At 46.4% G+C, this 20,744-nt stretch overlaps 1 protein-coding gene and 1 pseudogene across 1 annotated transcript in view; one reads left to right on the forward strand and one right to left on the reverse strand.

Moving 5' to 3' along the window:
- Positions 1 to 3,390: 3,390 nt before the first annotated feature.
- On the forward strand, positions 3,391 to 3,498 carry LOC143925790 (U2 spliceosomal RNA; annotated as a pseudogene).
- Positions 3,499 to 4,799: 1,301 nt separating this feature from the next.
- LOC143923412 (serine protease 27-like) overlaps positions 4,800 to 20,744 on the reverse strand; it is a 29,360-nt gene continuing 13,415 nt past the window's right edge. Inside the window, exons 4-5 of the mRNA XM_077447069.1 lie at positions 15,630 to 15,787; positions 4,800 to 5,813 (exon numbers count right to left, since the gene is read on the reverse strand). Coding sequence (XP_077303195.1) covers positions 5,529 to 5,813; positions 15,630 to 15,787 — 443 coding nt within the window. The 3' untranslated portion in view covers positions 4,800 to 5,528. The remainder of the gene's footprint in view (positions 5,814 to 15,629; positions 15,788 to 20,744) is intronic.

Below are 20,744 nucleotides of genomic sequence, written 5' to 3' on the forward strand. Positions count from 1 at the left end.
GTAAAAAAAAGTCTAAATAAAATAGTTCATAATCTTCAGTGCCATGACCATAAAACTCGTAATACTGTATATTCAAACAAAAAGTATAGATTCCTCCACCGCTTAATAAAACGCCCAAATCACACCCAATGTGCTCAAGTAATAAGACCTGCTCACCAGATAGCCATGACCCCTTTAACTAAAAAGAAGGTCTAAATGCTCTTGAGTGTGCAATCCTGCAACCTGGTGTTGAATTAGGAAAATTCCAAACTGTGCTCTCCTCTACACCACAGTTTGACATATGGGATGAGAAAAACAAGGAAGCACCAATAGCGTAATTCTATTTTTAATCTAAAGGGGGATAAAACATAAATGAGCTTGCTTACATTTTTTTCGTGCCTGTCTCTCGGCACTAGTAATGATTCACATATGGGCTGTAAGGAAGCCGCACTCTGCCCTGCTCACCCTGGGAGTCGGCGTGCGTTCCACCGCCACTGGAGAATAAACCGGAAGCTGGGACCCAGAATTGATGTGACAGAGGAGCCTTCCATTCATATCACAGATTTTTTGGATAAGTTCTGGTTTCTGTTTCCCAGACTTTGGATAGAAGAGACAGGTGTAGAAAAATTTGGCTTAGGGTATTGGAGGTGCCTTCACACCGTAACCATATAGAGATACTCTTGATGAAGGAAAGAATTTGCCTTGCTGTAAAAAAAATTAATTATATGCCCGGTCAAACAGTGGGGGAAAAATTGGGCTTTGGGTGTTGGTGATGCCTTCACCCCCTAACCTTCTGGAGGTACTTTTGATGAAAGCAAGAAATGGCCTTGCTGTAAATAATTGAAATGGTATGCACCTGTCAAAAATGTGCAGAAAAATAGGTCCTTGGGTGTTAATTGAGCCCATGAAACCTATACCAAAAATATTCTTCCCGATAAAATTAATGCTCACAAAGCTAGGAAGCCTAGACAGTCTTGCGAAAATTCCACATCCAAAAACACTTAATCGGCGACATTAGGGGCTTGATAACTGCTGCTAATCCAGGAATAACTCATTTTGATAAAAGTCAGCCGGTCAACAGAGTCTGTGGACAGACATGATTTTTTTATCTGTCACAAAATCTCTGGCAGCACTAAATGGCATTCAGAAAACAAGCTGGATGCAGGGCAGCCTAGCACTTTAATTGTATACTGGGCTGTTCTTTCCCTTAGATAATCTCCCACCATATTATGCAGACACTGCTGATGGGATGTGGAAGCTAACAGTCCTGGGCGCCGAGGACTAAACATTTTTTTAAAAAGGAGTTACTGAGGCAGCCCCCTTCTCCACGGCTACTCCTTTGACCAACAGAAGCAACAAAACTAGATTTTCCATGAGTCTGTAGCCTAGCAGAGTCTGGAAAGGTGTTACATAAGATATATTTCATCCTCTGCTCCCTCTGTGGGAATGGGATGAGTTCTGAGACTTTCTCCTTGTAACGGTGGTCAAGGAGGGTTGTCAACCAATAATTTTCCTTCTTGATTCCAAAAATTCTCTGGTCTTTTTGCAGGCTTTGAAGCATAAGGGTGCCCATGAAAGTTTGTGGAGGCATGAGAAACAGAGTCCTCGGGGTTACTGAGGTTTACAGTAACTGGAACTGCCTTCTCCCAGCCACGCACTACTCCCAAGGGTTCTGGGGATGGAAAACCATCTCTTAAGGTTTAATGTATGTCTACCTCTGCTTTAATACCTCCAAAACCGCAAGAATCCTCCTCCTTCTCCTCCCTCTTGTGTGTTCTGTGGCGTGGCAAGAATGGTCTCTGCATAAAGCAGGTCTTGAGAGGAAAGGAAGTCCTCCTCTTTCTCCTGCTGCTCTGCCTCGAGTACCCTGTCCATAATGCCATGCAGAGTTTGCTCCAGCAGGAACACTCGAGGGATTGTATCACTGATGCATGCATTGTCACGGCTCCCTATCCTTGTCGCCTCCTCAAATGGTTACAGTACAGCGCATGCATACTTTATCAGCAGCCATTGGTGTGGGGAAAAAAGCAGAGCTGCCCTGAGTCTGTCGTTGTTCCATACTCATGGTGGTACTTGTTGACGGCCCTCTGCTGCGTATGCATCCGTTGCAGGATTGCCAAAGTTGAGTTCCATCTGGTGGACATGTAACACATCAAGTGGTTTACGGGCATTTGGAATTCCTGCTGAATTTCAGCCAACCGAACACTGGCTGTGTATGATTGCCTGAAATGGCTACAGACGCTTCTGGCCTGCTTTAGAAGATCTTGCAACCCTGGGTACCTGTTTAAGAAATGCTGCACCAGCAAACTGAGGACATGTGCCAAGCATGTGTTAACTTTCCCTGTTGAAGGGCGGACAGGAGATTAGTGCCATTATTACACATGTGTTTGCTTATCAGAAATGCAGCAGTAACACAAACTACCTGACAAGTGCCTGATAAGTGATACCCCTACGCACTGGAACTCATAGTTGGTCATGCTGCAAAGGTTTCACCAGCAGCAATGGGCCTTCAGCCTCGGTTCACACTAGTGTGGGCCACGTGTTTCGGTTGTGGGATTAGCATTTATTCCCACACCAACCACCCGCATCTGAATTGCACTGCTCTTACGAGACATGCATGGCTGCAATTTATTCTGAATGCCACCACCATGCATCTCAGCCCGCAGTGTGATCATGGGTACAGGAACTGCAAGGAAACCATATGGTCAAAAAAGACCCATGCGGTTTCCCTGCAGCCACGTTTTTTTGTGCATATTATGTGGCACATCAGCCCATTCAAATTAATTGGCTGCAGTGCCCGGCAAACGTGGGATGCACAACTCCAAGTATTCACGCATGTGAGCAGATACATTAGCGAGTTAAGACACATCTAGTTGTCACTCGAGAATTCTTATGTGCAGGTGCGCAAGTAAGCACGTCTTTGTGCATGACTGTGCATACGATTTCCCTGAGAGGAGCAAAGAAAGGGACACACTTCTCTGCTATCTCGTATCTATCTGGGAAAGGACTTCTTCCTGTCAGCAAACACACAAGGATGGCAGGGAGTTTAATGTGATGAATTTACAGGAGAGGTGTGTGGAGGGTATGACAGTGATCAGTATATACAGGAGAGATGTGTAGAATTTGTGACAATTAACGTGTAGGCAGGTGCAGTCTTTTGTCTCCAACTGCAGCAGCAATGCAGAGGAAGAGAAAGTCATGAAGAACATGGGTCCTCTGTGGATTGGATGCTGGTTGCCCATGTGACTCTGGAAGTCATCCTAGGTGTGGCAGAGTCTATTTAAGATCCTGGCCCTTGGGTTTGGCACATATTTGCATGTGGGTAGTGTAGGGACAGGTCACCCATCTGTCAGGGTCAGTATTAGCATCAGTTATTTTATCACACATGTGAGGGGTCGTCACACATGTAATTACACTTCTCTGCCTTTTGGCTAAGATCAAGTGTAGTATCTGTTCTTATCAGTTGCCAAAGGAGGCGCTGTTCCATCCCTAATAGAGAGGGTTTGGTCAGCACTCTCCAATGGCGTAATTAGCATTCGGAAGGACGGTTTCGGTAGGGGCCACGTCGTGCCGCCCAACAGAAAACTGGGGGCTGATGCATGGTCGAGCCTGAGCCGTCCGGAAGGGTGCTCCTGGTGAGAATGGGTACTGCTATTGGTCTGACCCAGAGGGTCGAATACCTGACCTTCTGGCCTGGATTGGGGTAGTTCTAGCCCTGGACAGTCTTTCGGGAGGGAATACCGACTCCTCTCTAAGCTGTGGGGGAGGAGCAGTTAGTACTTCCTGAATGTAATTAGGTAGGAGTGATGGTGGAGCCTGATGGCAAAGGGCTCTCACCAAGCTTCCTGATCCTCATGCCTTCCTGCCTGGGATGGGGGCTGCTGTGGTCCGGACCGTTGGTCAGGGCGGTCTTGAAAGCCTATGGAGTATGTACCCCTGGAGTGGCAGTCCAGGGGTGCCTAAGTATCACTGTGAGTGAGGGTCACATTGATTTTGGGCACCACAGTAACTGCACCATAACACGCTTTTTTAGCACCTGCCTCTTGGGCCGGGCCTTTTGGCTGGGACCAGAGGAATGTTTGATTCCTGCCTGGAGGGCCTGGTCATTGTTTCACACAATAGCCACCTTTTCACTCAACTCTCCACTATCCCTTCCCCACTTTATTTATTTATTTTCTTGTGTGTTTGTTACGTCTTGTTTTGTCACTTTGCACATTTGCTGTGATGAGTAGGGTCACAGGTCCCAGAGCCTTTCCTGGAAGTCTGGGGAGGGGGTGGACATGGCCTTCTGGCTTAGTTCTCCATCTCTCTTAGGGTTGGGGTCTCCCTTCGGGGGAGCCTCACCTAGTATTTGGGTGGGTCTGTTTCGGCAAAGAACGGGGTCTGCCTGGTTTCGGCCAGAAAGACCAAGTTTTAAGTGTCCTTGTCCCTGTCAGGAGCCCTGGGCGATTCAGGACAAGACCCTCTGATTTTATAGGGCTTGTGTACCCGTATGCACTTTTTTGTGTCACTCTTTATGTGTGTGCACATTTTTTATGCACCGGGTGAAGTTTTTGAGTGTGTTTTGCACGCCACAGGCTTTCAATAAAAAAAATAAAACTAAAAAAAAATCTGTCAGGGTCAGTATTAGCGTCAGTTGTTTTACCACACATGTGAGGGGTTGTCACAAACATCAGAGCAAGAGCAATAATTCTAGGGTCATAATTCATGGTTAGCTATAAAATTATAACCTGTAAAGACTTTTAAAGTCTCACCTATGAAAAATTTTAGGCACCATAGTTTGCTGCCCTTTTCACAGACACACATTTTTTGAGTCTTGACATGTTTGGTATCTATTTATTTCATTTTATTACATTTTACAAAAAAGTTAGTATTATATTGGGATTTTTTTTTTGTTTCTTCAGGGCCTCTGCGTTCAGAAAAAATACAGTGTTTTCCTGTTCTAAGTACTTTTCTAGCAAAAATGTCAGATTTTTACATGTGTGAAAACATTAAAAAGTTGTCCCAGACAGCAAGTGGTTAAAAGGCTCATCATTCGAAGGGAAAAGGAAACAAGTGCTGTATATCCCTGGCGTGTAAAACACCAAGGGGGTTATTTACTAAAGGAAAATCCACTTTGCACTGCAAGTGCACTTGGAAGTAAAGTCGCTGTAAATCCGAGGGGGACATGCAAGGATAGTAAGAAAACGCATTTTAGCTTGCACATGATTGGATGATAAAATCAGCAGAGCTTCCCCTCATTTCAGATCTACCCCTTAGATTTAGAACGACTGCACTTCCAAGTGCACTTGCAATGCAAAGTGGCTGTGCCTTTCATAAATAACCCCCATTGCATAATTTGTAGAAGTAATCCCCGATCATCAGCAATTTTCCAAAAATAAAACAATCTATTTTATTCATATACATTAAAAACAAGTAAAAAATAACATCCATAACTAATATCAACCTGTGTTCATTTCTGGGACTTTAGAAGGCAGTTGGGACGTGTCTCTGTGGTCTGTTAAACCCTTTATTGCAGTCTACTGATTATATAGGTGGACAGGAATTGGTTATAGAAAAAAGAAGAGTAAAACAGCTATAACCAAGGTGGTCCAGTGAAGGTGCGAGTGATGGATGCTTCCTCCGTGGCCTCCACATTTCAGTGTCGGTGGGGGGATATCTTGGACATCACTGAAGGTTGCGTTCAGGTAGCTGCTGATCCAATTTTGGTAGTCCGTCACCAAAGTGTACACCCCAGGGTAATTTGGTTCAGCACAGCCATTTCCCCAGCTTACGATTCCAACCTGGTACCAGACTCCCCGAACCTTACACACCAGAGGTCCTCCTGAATCACCCTGGAAGACAGAAACAACCATTAGCTTTACTAGAGTCTATCTATCAACTGTTTCTTCAGAATAATTAAAAATATTTCATTACATTTTGCCATTTTCATAAATCTATACTCAAACTAGTTGAGCACCTAGTGAATATCTGCTGAATCTACATTATTCCGGGAACTGAAAAAATAGGCACTCAATACAAGTTTGATTTGGCAAAGTTGATGAATGTACAGCATTTAATTTTCTCTTTATTAATTTTGGTCAGGATAAAATATAAAGTCATTAAGATCTATATCTAATCTATATCTATCTATCTATCTATCTATCTATCTATCTATCTATCTATCTATCTATCTATCTATCTATCTATCTATCTATCTATATCTATCTATATCTATCTATCTATATATATATATATATATATATATATATATATATACACACACACACAAACTATATTACCAAAACTATTGGGACGACGGCCTTTACACACACATGAACTTATACATAATAGCATCCCAGTATTACTCCGTAGGCTTCAGTATTGAGTTGGCCCACCCTTTGCAGCTATAACAGCATCAACTCTTCTGGGAAGGCCGTCCACAAGGTTTAGGAGATGTGTCTATGGGAATGTTTCACCATTCTTCCAAAAGTGAATTTTTGAGGTCAGGTACTGATATGGACGAGAAGGCCTGGCTCGCAGTCTCCGCTCTAATTCATCTCAAAGATGTTCTATTGGGTTAAGGTTAGGACTCTGTACAGGCCAGTAAAGTTCCTCCACCTCAAACTCACTCATCCATGTCTTTATTGATCTTGCTCAGGTTAATGCGGTCCGCATTGAAGAAGGGTCCTGTGCATCTTCTGGTCCAATTCAGGTGCAAATTCAGATACAAATATAGGAATGTATTAGACCCCATGCTGTGAGCCGTGGACGCAGAATATATGCAGAGCCTTAAAGTGGTTGCAAAAGCAGGAGGTCTTACACCTGTAAAAAAACGTTTGCATGCAGCTTCCACCCCCGACACCCCTAAATACTTACCTGAGCCTAATCTCAATCCAGCGATGTGCACAAGAGCTGAGGCTCTCTCAGGTCTCTCGCTCCTCATTGTCTTAGATACAGCAGCAGGAGCCATTGGCTTCCACTGCTGTCAATCAGAGCCAGTAAGGTGGGGGCGAGTCTTGCTTTATGTGTCTTATGGGTATAAAGAGTGGGGCTCGGGAGCAAGCATGCATGAGTGCCTCCATGACAAGTGGATTGCTATGGAGGCACTTGACAGGGTGTGGAGCCAAGATCGCCAGCGGAGGACCCAATATGAGGAGGATTGGGGCTCCTGGGCGATGACTTTGTACAGAGCAGGTAAGAAGGGGCAGGGATGGTGATGACATCTTTGCCCAAATATGGGCATATGGCCATATTTAGTCAATTACATTACCCGCTTCACTCCCTACCCATTTGCTTATGTGATTTTCGGGTCATGTTTTAGCAAATTTCATCCCTGATAAAGGGGGCTTTCTAACAAAATGGGTTGGATATTTTTGTGGGTTTTATTGTATTATTTTAATAAAATAAATAATGTTTGGACTGGCTTTTTTGGTGAGGTTCTCCTACATTTTCCTACAAGATTTTATTGTTGTCTATGTCTAAAGAGGCCAATTTCACCCTCACTACTGACCAAGTGACACCAGGACTAGAGATAAATAATAGAGATAAAAGTAAATGGAAACAAAAATGGCACTGTGAGAGGTTTTCACATTTCCCCACATTACAAATAAATTATTTTAAAGGAGAAGTATAGCTAGACACAATGCTATAGTGCCTGGCCACCATGCCAGGGCAGGCGCGAACTGAGCAAAGCAAATAGGTACTTGCAGTAAGCAGACAGGTAATGTGGTTCTATGACAGTCCGGGTAAAAGGCAGGTTGAGTTCAGGGAATAGCCTATCATCCAGTACAAGGTCATACACAGGGAAATCTAGCAGGGCAGACAGACAGACAGACAGACAGGGGGTTTGATCAGGAATTGCACACATATCACTCTCTATTACAAGCATGCGAGTGAGGGGTTGGCTGGCCTATAAAAGATTTGGTTTGCACCCAGAGACTGATCACATTAATCACCTTGCAGATGGACAGACAGACAAGTGCCATAGCCAAAACCCAGATGCTGGAATGAGGAGCAGGAGCACTAGATGCTCCTGACATACCCCCCTCGGAATCACAGGAGTGCAGTTTGTTCTCCATTCCTGTGACTCATTTTCAGTCAAAGCCCACTGTTGGCTGGTAGGGATGAGCTTCGTGTTCGAGTCGAACGTACGTTCGACTCGGACATTGGCTGTTCGTCCGTTCGGCGAAATCCGAACTCTTGGTCCGTTCGCGTCAAAATTCATGTGGCGCGCACGGCCCACAATGCACTGCGATGGCGCAGTGCATTGCTGGCTCGTGATTGGCCAAGCATGCACTGTGACCCCGCATGCTTGGCCAATCGCAGCGCCAGCAGAGAGGAGAGCCATGATTGGCCACAGGCATCCTGCCTGTGGCCAATCATAGCTCAGGCTGTGTAGTGCACGCCCCACACTATATAAGGCCGCCTTTGAGGCGGCCTCGTGTAGTGTGTTGGCATCTGAAGCAGTGGGTGTTCTGTGTACCTTCAACACAGTTACACACCAATCGTTTTTGGCTGATTTCCTATCTTGCTCTTGTGTAGTGGTTATTGTCTGTGCCCTGACCGCAGTATACACCACTATATTCACCTCACCTATATAGCTAGTGATCTAGCTTTAATAATAGAGCTTGCAGTCAGTAGTGTTAGGAGATAGTGCGTGCTGTCTGCGTGCTCTGTACCCAGTACATACCGCTATAATCCACCTACATAGCTGTTCTCTATTTGGGCCCAATTGTCATCTGCAGGAGTTATTGGAAGTTGTGTGTGCTTCCAGCACAGCACAGTATACATCTGTATATACCCCTTTAACTCTGCTGTTTTCTGGTTATTGTCTGCGTGCCCTGACCGCAGTATACACCGTGATATTCACCTCACCTATATAGCTAGTGGTCCATCTTTAATAATAGAGCTTGCAGTCAGTAGTGTCAGGAGATAGTGCGTGCTGTCTGCGTGCTCTGTACCCAGTACATACCGCTATAATCCACCTACATAGCTGTTCTCTATTTGAGCCCAATTGCCATCTGCAGGAGTTATTGGAAGTTGTGTGTGCTTCCACCACAGCACAGTATACATCTGTATATACCCGTTTATCTCTGCTGTTCTATAAAAAAGGCATCTGCAGGAGTTAGTGGGTGTTGTGTGCCTCCAGCACAATATAAACTACCCAACTACTGTTTTACCCAACTCCCTTCAGGCCATTACCATGTCTGGAAGGCCAGCAAGGAGAGGCAGACAGGCGCGAGCCGATAAAAGAGGGCAAGCAGGCTCTGTGTCTAGAGACAACAGTGCTGGTCGTGGACGCGGTGCATTGTCATCAGCACGTGGCCATGGGACATGCTTGTCCTTCTTTACCGACTTCGTAGAGTGGATGACCAAGCCCTTTTCATCCTCCTCATCCTCTCTCACCCAGTCTCAGGGTAGTAGCAAAGCAGCTGCCAACGCATCGTCTTCCCTCCTCTCAATGTCATCATCAGTGACTCCTTCCCTAGAACCACCACGTCCTCCTGAGAAGTCTCCTGAACTCTTTGAGCACAGTGTTGCGTACATGCTCCAGGAGGATGCCCAGTGTTTGGTGGGCTCTGATGATGACACTCAGCTAGAGGAAGGCAGTAGCGTGAGCGCAGAGAGAGGGGATGCTCAAGAAGGACAGCAATCTGGCAGTCATGTTCCACAAGCTGCAGCATACTGCCAGGTTTGCTACAGCGATGAAGAGGGAGGGGATGATGAGGGCACTGACTCCACGTGGGTGCCTGGAAGGAGGGAGGAGGAGGAGGAGGAGGCACATGTCCAACGAGGCAGGATGCCCTCCGGGGGCCAGCTTAGGGGCAGCACACCGACTGAATCACACCGCAGAGCTCCGCCTGCGCAGAGCGCTTCCTCTGCGCGTTATTCTAAAAGTTCTTTGGTGTGGGCCTTTTTTGAGACGAGTGCATCAGATCGCACCGCTGCTATTTGCAACATATGTCTCAAGCGTATCTCACGTGGCCAAAATATCAGCCACTTGGGCACCACATGCTCGACCAGACATATGTTGACCTGCCATGCAGCTCGTTGGCAAGCGTACCTCAAAGACCCACACCAAAGAACAAAGCGGACCTCTCCTTGCTCCTCATCAGCTGGCATCTCCAACCCCACTAGACCTTCAGTCCTCTCTGAAACCTGCTCTGAGAGGAATGAAGGTGTAGAATTAGGTGTGTCACAGCCAAGTGCTTCCGGGAACTCTGCTAGTGGTACATCCACATCCGATTATAGCAGGCAAATGTCCCTGTCCCAGCTGCTGGACCGGCGGAAGAAGCTTACTCCCAGCCATCCACATGCCCAGCGGTTGAATGCTAGCTTGGCTAAATTGCTAGCACTTCAACTGCTGCCTTTTCAGTTGGTAGACTCGGCCCCCTTCCGTGAGTTTGTACAATGTGCGGTTCCTCAGTGGCAGGTCCCCAAACGCCACTTTTTCTCACGGAAGGCGATTCCGGCTCTCTACCGGCATGTGGAAGGCAATGTCCTTGCCTCGCTGAACAGGGTGGTCTGCGGTAAGGTGCATATTACCGCTGACTCATGGTCCAGCAGGCATGGACAGGGACGTTACCTGTCTTTCACGGCCCATTGGGTCACTCTTCTGGCTGCTGGGAAGGATGCAGGACAAGGTGCAGTAGTGTTGGAGGTTGTTCCGCCACCACGCCTCCAAAATGCTACTATTGGTTGTGACACACCTCTCTCCTCCACCCCCTCCTCTTCTTCTTCCTCCATGGCCTCTTCCAGTGCTCTGTCCTCAGAACCAGCGGTGCTCCGTAGGCGTTGCAGGGGCTACGCAAGTACGCAGGCAAAACTATGCCATGCCGTGCTTGCGCTGGTTTGTTTGGGGGACAGGAGCCACACTGGGGCGGATGTTTTGTCAGCTCTGCAGGGGCAGGCCGAGAGGTGGCTGACGCCACGCCAGCTTAAGCCAGGAATGGTGGTTTGCGACAATGGCACCAACCTCCTCTCCCCCCTCCGACAGGGACAACTGACCCATGTGCCCTGTGTAGCTCACGTCCTTAACCTGGTGGTGCAGCGGTTCTTGGGCAGGTACCCCGGCTTACATGATGTCCTGAAGCAGGCCAGTAAAGTCTGTGTGCATTTCCGCCGATCATTTAATGCCTGTGCTCGGCTGGCTGAGCTCCAAAAGGAGTTGAACCTGCCCAAGAACCGCCTTATATGTGGCATGCCCACCAGATGGAACTCAACATTGGCCATGCTGCAGCGGCTGCACACGCAGCAGAGGGCCATCAATGAGTACCTGTGCGACTACGGCACCAGGACAGGGTCAGGGGAGCTTGGTTTTTTCTCACCACGCCAGTGGGGCATGATCAGGGATGCATGCACTGTCCTGTCACCGTTTGAGGAGGCCACAAGGATGGTGAGCAGTGACAGTGCATGCATCAGTGACACTGTACCTCTTGTCCACCTCTTGGAGCATACGCTGCGTGGAATAATGGACAGGGCACTTGAGGCAGAACAGAGGCAGGAAGAGGAGGACTTCCTTGCCTCTCAAGGCCCCCTTTATCCAGACAGTGTTCCTGCTGTGCCACCCATCACACAGGAAGAGGGTGAGGAGGAGGAAGAGGAGGAGGAGGATGATTGTGTCAGCATGGAGGTGGAGGCTGGCACTCAGCATCAGCATCAGCAGCAGCAGTCTTATAGGGATGATTTACAGTCCCAAGAAACACGTTGACTTGTACGTGGCTGGGAGGAGGTAGCTGCGGATCATGTTGTCCTTAGTGACCCAGAGGACTCCGGACCGAATGCCTCAGCTTACCTACTCTGCATGTCCTCCCTGATCCTGCAAAGCCTGCGGAAGGATCCTCGTATTCTTCGGATCAAGGAGAGGGACCATTACTGGCTGGCCACTCTCCTTGATCCACGGTACAAGGGTAAGGTTGCCGACCTTATCTTGCCATCGCAGAGGGAGCAGAGGATGAGACATCTCCGGGAGGCCTTGCAGAAAGCTCTGAGCAACGCGTTCCCAGAGACTGGGAGGTCACAAACTCCTGGTCCTGGACAACATGTTGCTGAGGCATCAGTCAGAAGGAGCAGTGGAGAAGGTGGCCGTCTGACTGATGCTTTCAGACAATTTTTTAGTCCGCAGCCCCAAGGTATGATTGGTTCCAGCACCCATCCCCAGCGTCTAATTTACATGGTGCAGGAATACCTAGGGGCAAGGTCAGACTTGGACACCTTTCCCACTAAAAATCCTCTGGCTTACTGGGTCTTGAGGATGGATCACTGGCCAGAGCTTGCACAGTATGCAATTGAGCTACTGGCCTGTCCTGCATCCAGCGTTCTTTCGGAACGCACCTTCAGTGCTGCTGGTGGCTTTGTTATCGATCACAGGGTGCGCCTGTCCACCGAATCAGTTGATCGACTGACCTTCATCAAGATGAATCAGTCTTGGATCACCCACAGCTACCAAGCACCTGAAGCTGATGTAACTGAATAATTTTTTTTGAAATATCACATCCCTTCAAGACTGCCTATGCTGATGCTGAGTGACTGTCCTGTTATGTTGATTGTCTATCCTCTTCCTCCTCCGCTGATATGTTGGAAGAACATTTTTGGTTCTGGGTGATGCCAGCAGCCCAATTTTTCTGCCCCTGTTTAACAGGGGCGTTTAAGTACAATTTTTGATGCAATGCTTTGCAGCAGGGCTAATTCCTGCAATAAAACTAGAGTATATGGCAGAGGTTGGAGTGTGGTGGCACCAGCACCAGTGCCTAAGGCCCAATTTTTCTGCCCTTGTTTAACAGGGGCGTTTAAGTACAATTTTTGATGCAATGCTTTGCAGCAGGGCTAATTCCTGCAATAAAACTAGAGTATATGGCAGAGGTTGGAGTGTGATGGCACCAGTGCCTAAGGCCCAATTTTTCTGCCCCTGTTTAACAGGGACATGTAATTACAATTCTTGATATATTTCACAGGAGGGCCCCTTCCTGTGCCCACCCAGAGTAACGGTGAGGACTTATAGTGTTGTGGCACCAGCACCACAACCACCAAATGTCAATTTTTCTACCACTGTTCAACAATGGCATGTAATTACAATTCTTGATATAATCGTTCACAGCAGGGTGCTCCAGCGCCCACCAAGAGTCACTTTGAGGGCTTACAATGTTGTGGCAAAACCAACACCTTGTTCCGCCATTTCTGCAGAGCATATAGGGCAGGCCCCTACTTTCAAACATCCAATTTACAAACATCTCCTACTTGCAAACGGAAGGAGACAACAGCAAGTGAGATGAAAAAAGATGGACGACAAAACAAATTATACAGGGGTGATAACCCTTCCCCATGTTTTCCAAAAAGCTTAAAAATAGTTTTTTTGACTGGAGCTACACTTTAAAAATGTACCAGTTGAAAATTACAAACAGATTCAACTTAACACAACAAACCTACACAGTCCCTGTCTTGTTTGCACCGCCTGTATACTGCTGTTCTGAGTATATAGGGCCTGGGGGCCACACGCATTTCCTTTTTTTAATATGGGTACGGGGTTCCCCTTAATATGCGTATAAGACCTAAAGGGGCTGGTAATGGGCAGGGAGGGCTACCCATGCCATTTTTCTCAATGATTTTCAACCATATTGCAGGAACCAGATATAACATTAAAACCGCAAGCAGTTTTAAAAGGTGTTATTTCCGTTTAATGTCATTTTGTGCAGGGACTGTTCTAAACACGGGAAACACGTGGCACTTCACAGGCATACTACAGACACCCCCCAAGCACCATATTTAAAGGAATATTTCACTTTTTTTTTTTCACTTTAATCGTCATTAAAATCAGTGCTCCCGCCAAAACGGCCATTTTTAAAAACATTTTAGGCATTGACCCATGTCCCCTGGGGCAGGAGCCAGGTCCCCAAACCCTTTTTAGGACAGTATCTTGCATATTAGCCGTTAAAATTAGCACTTTCCATTTCGAACGTTCGAGTCCCATAGACTTCAATGGGGTTCTAACGTTCGTAACGAACGTGGGGTCCATTCGAAAGTTCTGGTGCGAACCGAACCGGGGGGTGTTCGGCTCATCCCTATTGGCTGGTGTCACTCAGCCAGTCCAGGCTCTGAATCAATCCTGACTTTACAGTCAGGGTCCACTCAGATGCCTGAGCTGGCAGCTGGCTCAGCCTATTATTGAGCTGCTAGAAGACTGAGCCAGCCGCACCCGCCCCTTGCACAGCTCAGCGTTCCAGTGAGCGCTGGAGGGGCAGAGTAAAAAGCCAGTCACTGACAGTCACTGGCAGGGGCGGACTGACCAGTCGGTCACTCGGGCCCCGCCCGAGGGCCCGAGGACATTAGGGACCCGGACTTGGCCACATGAGAGGCCACTTGCAGAGGCTGAATTACATGCCACGATGTCAAAAATAACACAGCTAACTGTGTGCTGCTTCCCACCGGCCCCTCCTTCCCTCCCGTCCGTCCCAGGTGCTTGTACTGTATGTGTCGTGACATCCCCTGGGATGGACGAGAAGAGTGGAGCGGCTGGCGGGGAGCAGCACGCTGTTAGAAGTACTATTATCGGCATCCGGTGACTCAGTGAGTGAAGCCGAGACACCAGGGCCGCTACACGTGATGGGGGGGGACTCGGGGAGTGTACAGATGTAAGGGCCCGGGTCCCCCCACCCCACAGTGTCCTCCTGGCTTTGTGTGTGTGTCCCCCTATTTGCATGTCCTCCTGTGCTGTGTGAATGTCCTCCTGTGTGCGCGTCCCCCTGTGTGTGTGTCCCCCTGTGTGTGCGTTCTCCCTCCAGTGTCCCCCTGTGTGTGCGTTTTCCCTCCAGTGTCCCCCTGTGTGTGCGTTTTCCCTCCAGTGTCCCCCTGTGTGTGTGTGCGTTCTCCCGCCAGTGTCCCCCTGTGTGTGTGTGCATTCTCCCTCCAGTGTCCCCGTGTGTGTGTGTGCATTCTCCCTCCAGTGTCCCCCTGTGTGTGCGTTTTATCCCCCCAGTGTCCCCCTGTGTGTGCGCTCTCCCTCCAGTGTCCCCCTGTGTGTGTGTGTGTGCATTCTCCCTCCAGTGTCCCCCTGTGTGTGTGCGTTCTCCCTCCAGTGTCCCCCTGTGTGTGTGCGTTCTCCCTCCAGTGTCCCCCTGTGTGTGCGTTCTCCCCCCAGTGTCCCCCTGTGTGTGCGTTCTGCCCCCAGTGTCCCCCTGTGTGTGCGTTCTGCCCCCAGTGTCCCCCTGTGTGTGCGTTCTCCCTCCAGTGTCCCCCTGTGTGTGCGTTCTCCCCCCAGTGTCCCCCTGTGTGTGCGTTCTCCCCCCAGTGTCCCCCTGTGTGTGCGTTCTGCCCCCAGTGTCCCCCTGTGTGTGCGTTCTCCCCCCCAGTGTCCCCCTGTGTGTGTGTGTGTGTGGCCAGCGGTCTTAGATTGCTCAATTCTCAGTCTTAGAAGGCACAGGGACAGAGGTGGCATTGGACCTTTCCTGTGACAGTTTGTGCAGCACTTAAAAAATAAAGGGAGACAATACAGTTACAAAAAAATTCAATAGAGGGCAGTAAGAAATGTCCCCATCCAGGCTAGAGACAGCAATTACAGCAATTAACCTTTCCAATCCATTCCAGGTAAAAAAGAACATTTTGTTATGCATTGCTTTGGCTTTCTTTGAAGAGATCCAGACCTAAAGGCCAGCCATGCTGGAATGTTCACTCACCTGGCAGGAATCCTTTTTCCCATTCTTGTAGCCGGCACAAATCTGATCATACTGTATAGTAAAGTAATCTCTCGCCTTGTTATACATTTTTTGACATGTATTGCGGTCTATCAGGGGAACCATGACCTCCTGGAGGACCCCATTTTGAATGGCATTCCCTGGGGATGGAACAGACAAGACAATGATTACAAGGTCATAGCTACAGCAAAGCTATATATAGATAGATTACCTTTAAAGCTGCATTCTGGGGACAAAAAACATTCAACTAAATATATTCTGCAGTTGCCACAAACAATAGCAATCCACTTTGTGTACCAAATGTCTTTGCAAACCCAGATATTATCTTAAAAAAGGAAAAGTGACATCATCACTGTACATAGCCTGTGCAGAGCTGTGGGGGGAACCCTGTAGGCTCCACCCACTACAGGCTTCCTGCAGAAAACTATAGGAGGGGCAAGACAAAACCAGTCACCCTGCACAAGGAGAAAGAGCAGCACTGACCGGTCTTTATTACAGGAAGTTCCTGCACAGGAAGGCAAATTGTATGGGTAGTGGCTTTGTCATCCTTTGCAAAAATATTGTGCCTAGTACAAAACATGTTGGAATAGAACTGGTTCCTCTTGGCTATTTAAATAAAGAATGGATATTACTTTGTATATCAGTGTGCAGGATTCCGGTGGCTGGTGCAATTAATGGCTTTGGAGCCAGCACCTAAAGTGTGATTGTGGAGCAACATGTAAAACATTTGATACCCCCCAGGCAGCTTATTAAAAAGTATTATGCACTTTAAGTTAAGTTTCACTTTACGCCTTGTGCGATGAAGTCGTGTAAACCATAGTACCACATTGGCATTGAGGTTCGGGCATTGAGGAGGAGTAATGTATGAAAAATAAAAAAAAGGCTGCAGATTACTCAAGGGGAAGGCCAGGCAGCAGTGATAAAAGGAGTTAGTGAAATCCTACTAGGCAGGGCTGTCTTTAATATTAAATGGTCCCCGAGCAAAACTTTTATTGCCCCCCCCCATGTAGTTTTGCTCTCCACCTGCTCTGAGACATACAATAAATAGCAGTTAGACTCAAAATCAGTTTACTGGATGAGATCAGGCAGCTATTGTGATTGGTTCCCAGAGGTTACAGCATATCATTACCGCTCGCTGACTGGTTGTTAGAGGTTACAGCACACATTACGGCTCACTAATTAGTTGCTAGAGGTTACAGCACATGATTTCTGTTTGATTGGTTGCTAGAGATTACTGTGGATATGACCTCAGGGGGGCATGATATCCCCTATTTACATATGAATGCTGTCACTCTTTACATATGAATGCCAGTAATTTACATGTAAACACAGGGTCTGCAGGTGAGTCAGCTGTACACAACAATAGGGTAGAGCTGGGCAGCATTAGTAGCAGCACTTCACACTGAGATATTGGGACACAGCACAGGACTAAAACCTCAAGGGAAGAGGGAATATAAACCAGGATAGCTGGCAAGTATAAGGCAGCTGCTTTGGGCCCCTCAACAATGACAGGGCCCAGGGCAGTTGCCCCTTTTGCCCTGCCTTAAAAATGGCCCTGCTTCCAGGCCTCAGAGTAGCCACTTGTCTACAAGTGTTGGTAATGCATGCCTTCCCTCCAGGTATTTCTACGAATTCCTTATGTAGAATTTTATTCCTCCCCTTCCTCATCTAGGGGGAATAGCAAGCCATGCTTTTTTAACATATAATTTGTCCTTTTTAAACTCTTCCACCAGCACCACAGACACCCATTTTCCTCTTCCTCCTCCTCAAGAGTTCATAGCATCAATAGTTTATTGCTTATAGTGCTTATGTGCATTTGTTTTTTGTCATGTGTGCTACAACAAAATGGCAGGTCGCCAAGCCTCCAGCACCATTAATATTGTACAAAACTACCACCTTTGCCCTCTACCTACCTGTGGTATGCCATGAGAATGTAAGAGGAATGGGATGTTTTTTTGAGGAATAGTGTTGGGATGCTGGCAGTGAGGAGGAGGAGTACATTTTTTGGGGAGGCTTTATGGGTGACATCTCGCCCTTCCTCGAATAAAAGGGAAAATCATGCAGGGTTCTACTGCCACCATCTAAGAGTATATCTCCTCCTTGTCATGTGGAAAAGTGAAAAGTGCCCCAGTATGAGGATACATAGTAAAAGAAACTCTTTGCCACATTTCCTGATGGTAGCTTGAAGTATCATACAGAATTGATGTACAGTAGGTAAACAGTTTTACTAGGCTGCATTTTCAGAGGGAGAGGCCAGGAAGGTCTTATTGAAAAACAAGAATTATAGAGTACTGTGTAAGTACAGACCAGTGATCCAATCTTGAAGCCCCCTTTAACAAGGGGGCCCCCAGAGCCCGCCCCCTCATGTGAATGAGTATGGCCCTACCCATTCACCAACAAAGTGTCAAAAAGTAATAGAAACACAGACAATTTTTGGCAAACAGTCCCCTGATGTAGATCCATCATTAATCACAACACCACCACCGGACCCGAAAAAAGAAAATAAAACATCGCTCCGTCGTCAACTATGGCAAACCGCAAAATGCCTGGCTTACCGTTTGACAGTTCTTATATAGGTAAGGGGCGGAGCCATCTGGCGACTTCACCTGTTGGCATCGTCCCCTTGTGACATTACGGATCAGTGCATGCTGGGTTGGTGATGCCACAAAGGGGTCAGTGCCACCAGGTGACTTACCGCACTTACCTATATAGGAACTGACAAATGGCAAGCCAGACAGTTGGAGGTTTGCCTTAGTTGACAGCGGAGCGTTTTTCTTTTCCTTTTTTGGGTGCGGCGGGCATCATGATGGATTTACATCAGCCGACACTGTTTTTGTATTTGTTTAATAAAGTAATTGTCAAAAACTGTCTGTGTTTTTATTTCTTTTTTAAACTTTTTGGTGTCAACATGGGAACAAGGTACTTTGAGGTGGGGGTGGCATGTAGGCTGGTATGGTTCAGGGGAGATGTTCACTTTCCCTCCCCCCTCCTGGCCTATGGATATTAGGGGGACCCCCACGCCATTTTTTTAAAAATGTTGTTGCAGGGTTCCTCTTAAAATCTATACCAGACCAGAAGGGTCTGTTTTTTGTTTTTTTTGTTTTTACATTTTTCTATTGCAGCCACTGGTATTGTATTGCCGGCATTTTAAATGTCATTTCATGCATTGTTTTTTCTTTAGAAATGTAATTTTTGCTGCAGCATGTTCTATACAGGCAACAGATGTGCCACTTTACAGGCAGAGTTAGGGGGACCCCCTGGCACTATATTTAAAGGATTTTTTCATTTTTATTGTTGCACTTTAAACGTCATTAAAATCACTACTCCTGAAAAGCCAAAAACTATTTTTAAAAAATTGCATTTACAGTGGGGATCGAAATTTTGGGCACCCCATGTAAAAATGTATATTAATGCGCATAACAAAGCCAAGGAAAGATGGAAAAATCTCCAAATGGCATCAAATTACAGATTAGACATTCTTATAATATGTCAAAAAAAGTTAGATTTTATTTCCATCATTTACACTTTCAAAATTACAGAAAACAAAAAAATGGCATCTGCAAAAGTTTGGTCACCCTGCAGAGTTAATATCTTGTACTGCCCCCATTGGCAAGTATCACAGCTTGTAAACGCTTTTTGTAGCCAGCCAAGAGTCTTTCAATTCTTGTTTGAGGTATCTTTGCCCATTCTTCCTTACAAAAGTGTTCCAGTTCTTTGAGATTTCTGGGCTGTCTGTCACGCACTGCTCTTTTAACGTCTATCCATAGATTTTCAATAATGTTGAGGTCAGGAGATTGTGAAGGCCATGGCAAAACCTTCAGTTTACGCCTCTTGATGTAATCCCCCGTGGATTTTGAGGTGTGTTTAGGATCATTATCCATTTGTAGAAGCCGTCCTCTCTTTAACTTCAGCTTTTTCACAGATGGCATCAAGTTACCATCCAAAATTTGCTGAAATTTTATTGAATCCATTTTTCCTTCTACAACCCCAAAGCATTATTGATCCACCCCCCTGCTTAACAGTTGGACAGAGGTTCTTTTCATTAAATTCTGTGCCCTTTCTTCACCAAACGTACCTTTGCTCATTCCGGCCAAAAAGTTCTATTTTAACCTCATCGGTCCACAGAACTTGTTTCCAAAATACCTCAGGCTTGTCTATATGTTCATTTACAAAGTTCAAACGCTGATTTTTGTGCTGAGGACATAGAAGAGGTTTTCTTCTGATGACTCTTCCTTGAAGACCATATTTGTACAAGTATCTCTTTATAGTGCAATAATGTACCACAACTCCAGTGTTTGCCAGATCTTTCTGGAGGGATTGTGCAGTCAAACGTGGGTTTTGAATTGCTTTTCTCACAATCCTGCGAGCTGTTCTGTCTGATTTTTTTCTTGGTCTTCCAGATCTTGCTTTAACTTCCACTGTTCCTGATGACTGACATTTCTTAATTACATTCCAAACAGAGGATATTGACATCTGAAAATGCTTTGCTATCTTCTTATAGCTTTGTGAGCGTCAACTATTTTCAGTTTCAATTTTCTAGACAACTGCTTAGAAGAACCAATGGTGCTGATTGTTGGGGCAAGGTCAGATGAGTCTGGCCATTTAAAACCTTTGAGATTGACATCACCTGGTCTTCCCAGACGATGATTGAGAACAATCCATGACACTGGCAGGTCTCAGCTTTGCAAAGGGGGCAGTGCATGCTATAAATTCTGCAGGGTGCCCAAACTTTTGCAGACGCCATTTTTTTGTTTTCTGTCATTTTTAAAGTGTAAATGATGGAAATAAAATCTAACTTTTTTTGACATATAAGAATGTCTAATCTGTAATTTGATGTCATTTGGAGATTTTTCCATCTTTCCTTGGCTTTGTTATGCACGTCAATACACATTTTTACCTGGGGTGCCCAAACTTTCGATCCCCACTGTATACATGTCTTTTTATGGCCAATTACTTGCATATACGCCTTCAAAATGATGATTCTGATTTTGATTCTTCCAGTTTAGCTCCCATAGACTTTAATGGGGTTCGCTTTTCGAGTCAGAACCTTTTCTCTGTTCAGGAGTTCTATTGCAAACCTAAGGCTACTTTCACACC

The sequence above is a fragment of the Lithobates pipiens genome, unplaced genomic scaffold (genome assembly GCF_037356315.1).
Source record: "Lithobates pipiens isolate NorthernLeopardFrog02 unplaced genomic scaffold, aLitPip1_a1.2 Scaffold_22, whole genome shotgun sequence".
Classification (NCBI taxonomy): domain Eukaryota; kingdom Metazoa; phylum Chordata; class Amphibia; order Anura; family Ranidae; genus Lithobates; species Lithobates pipiens.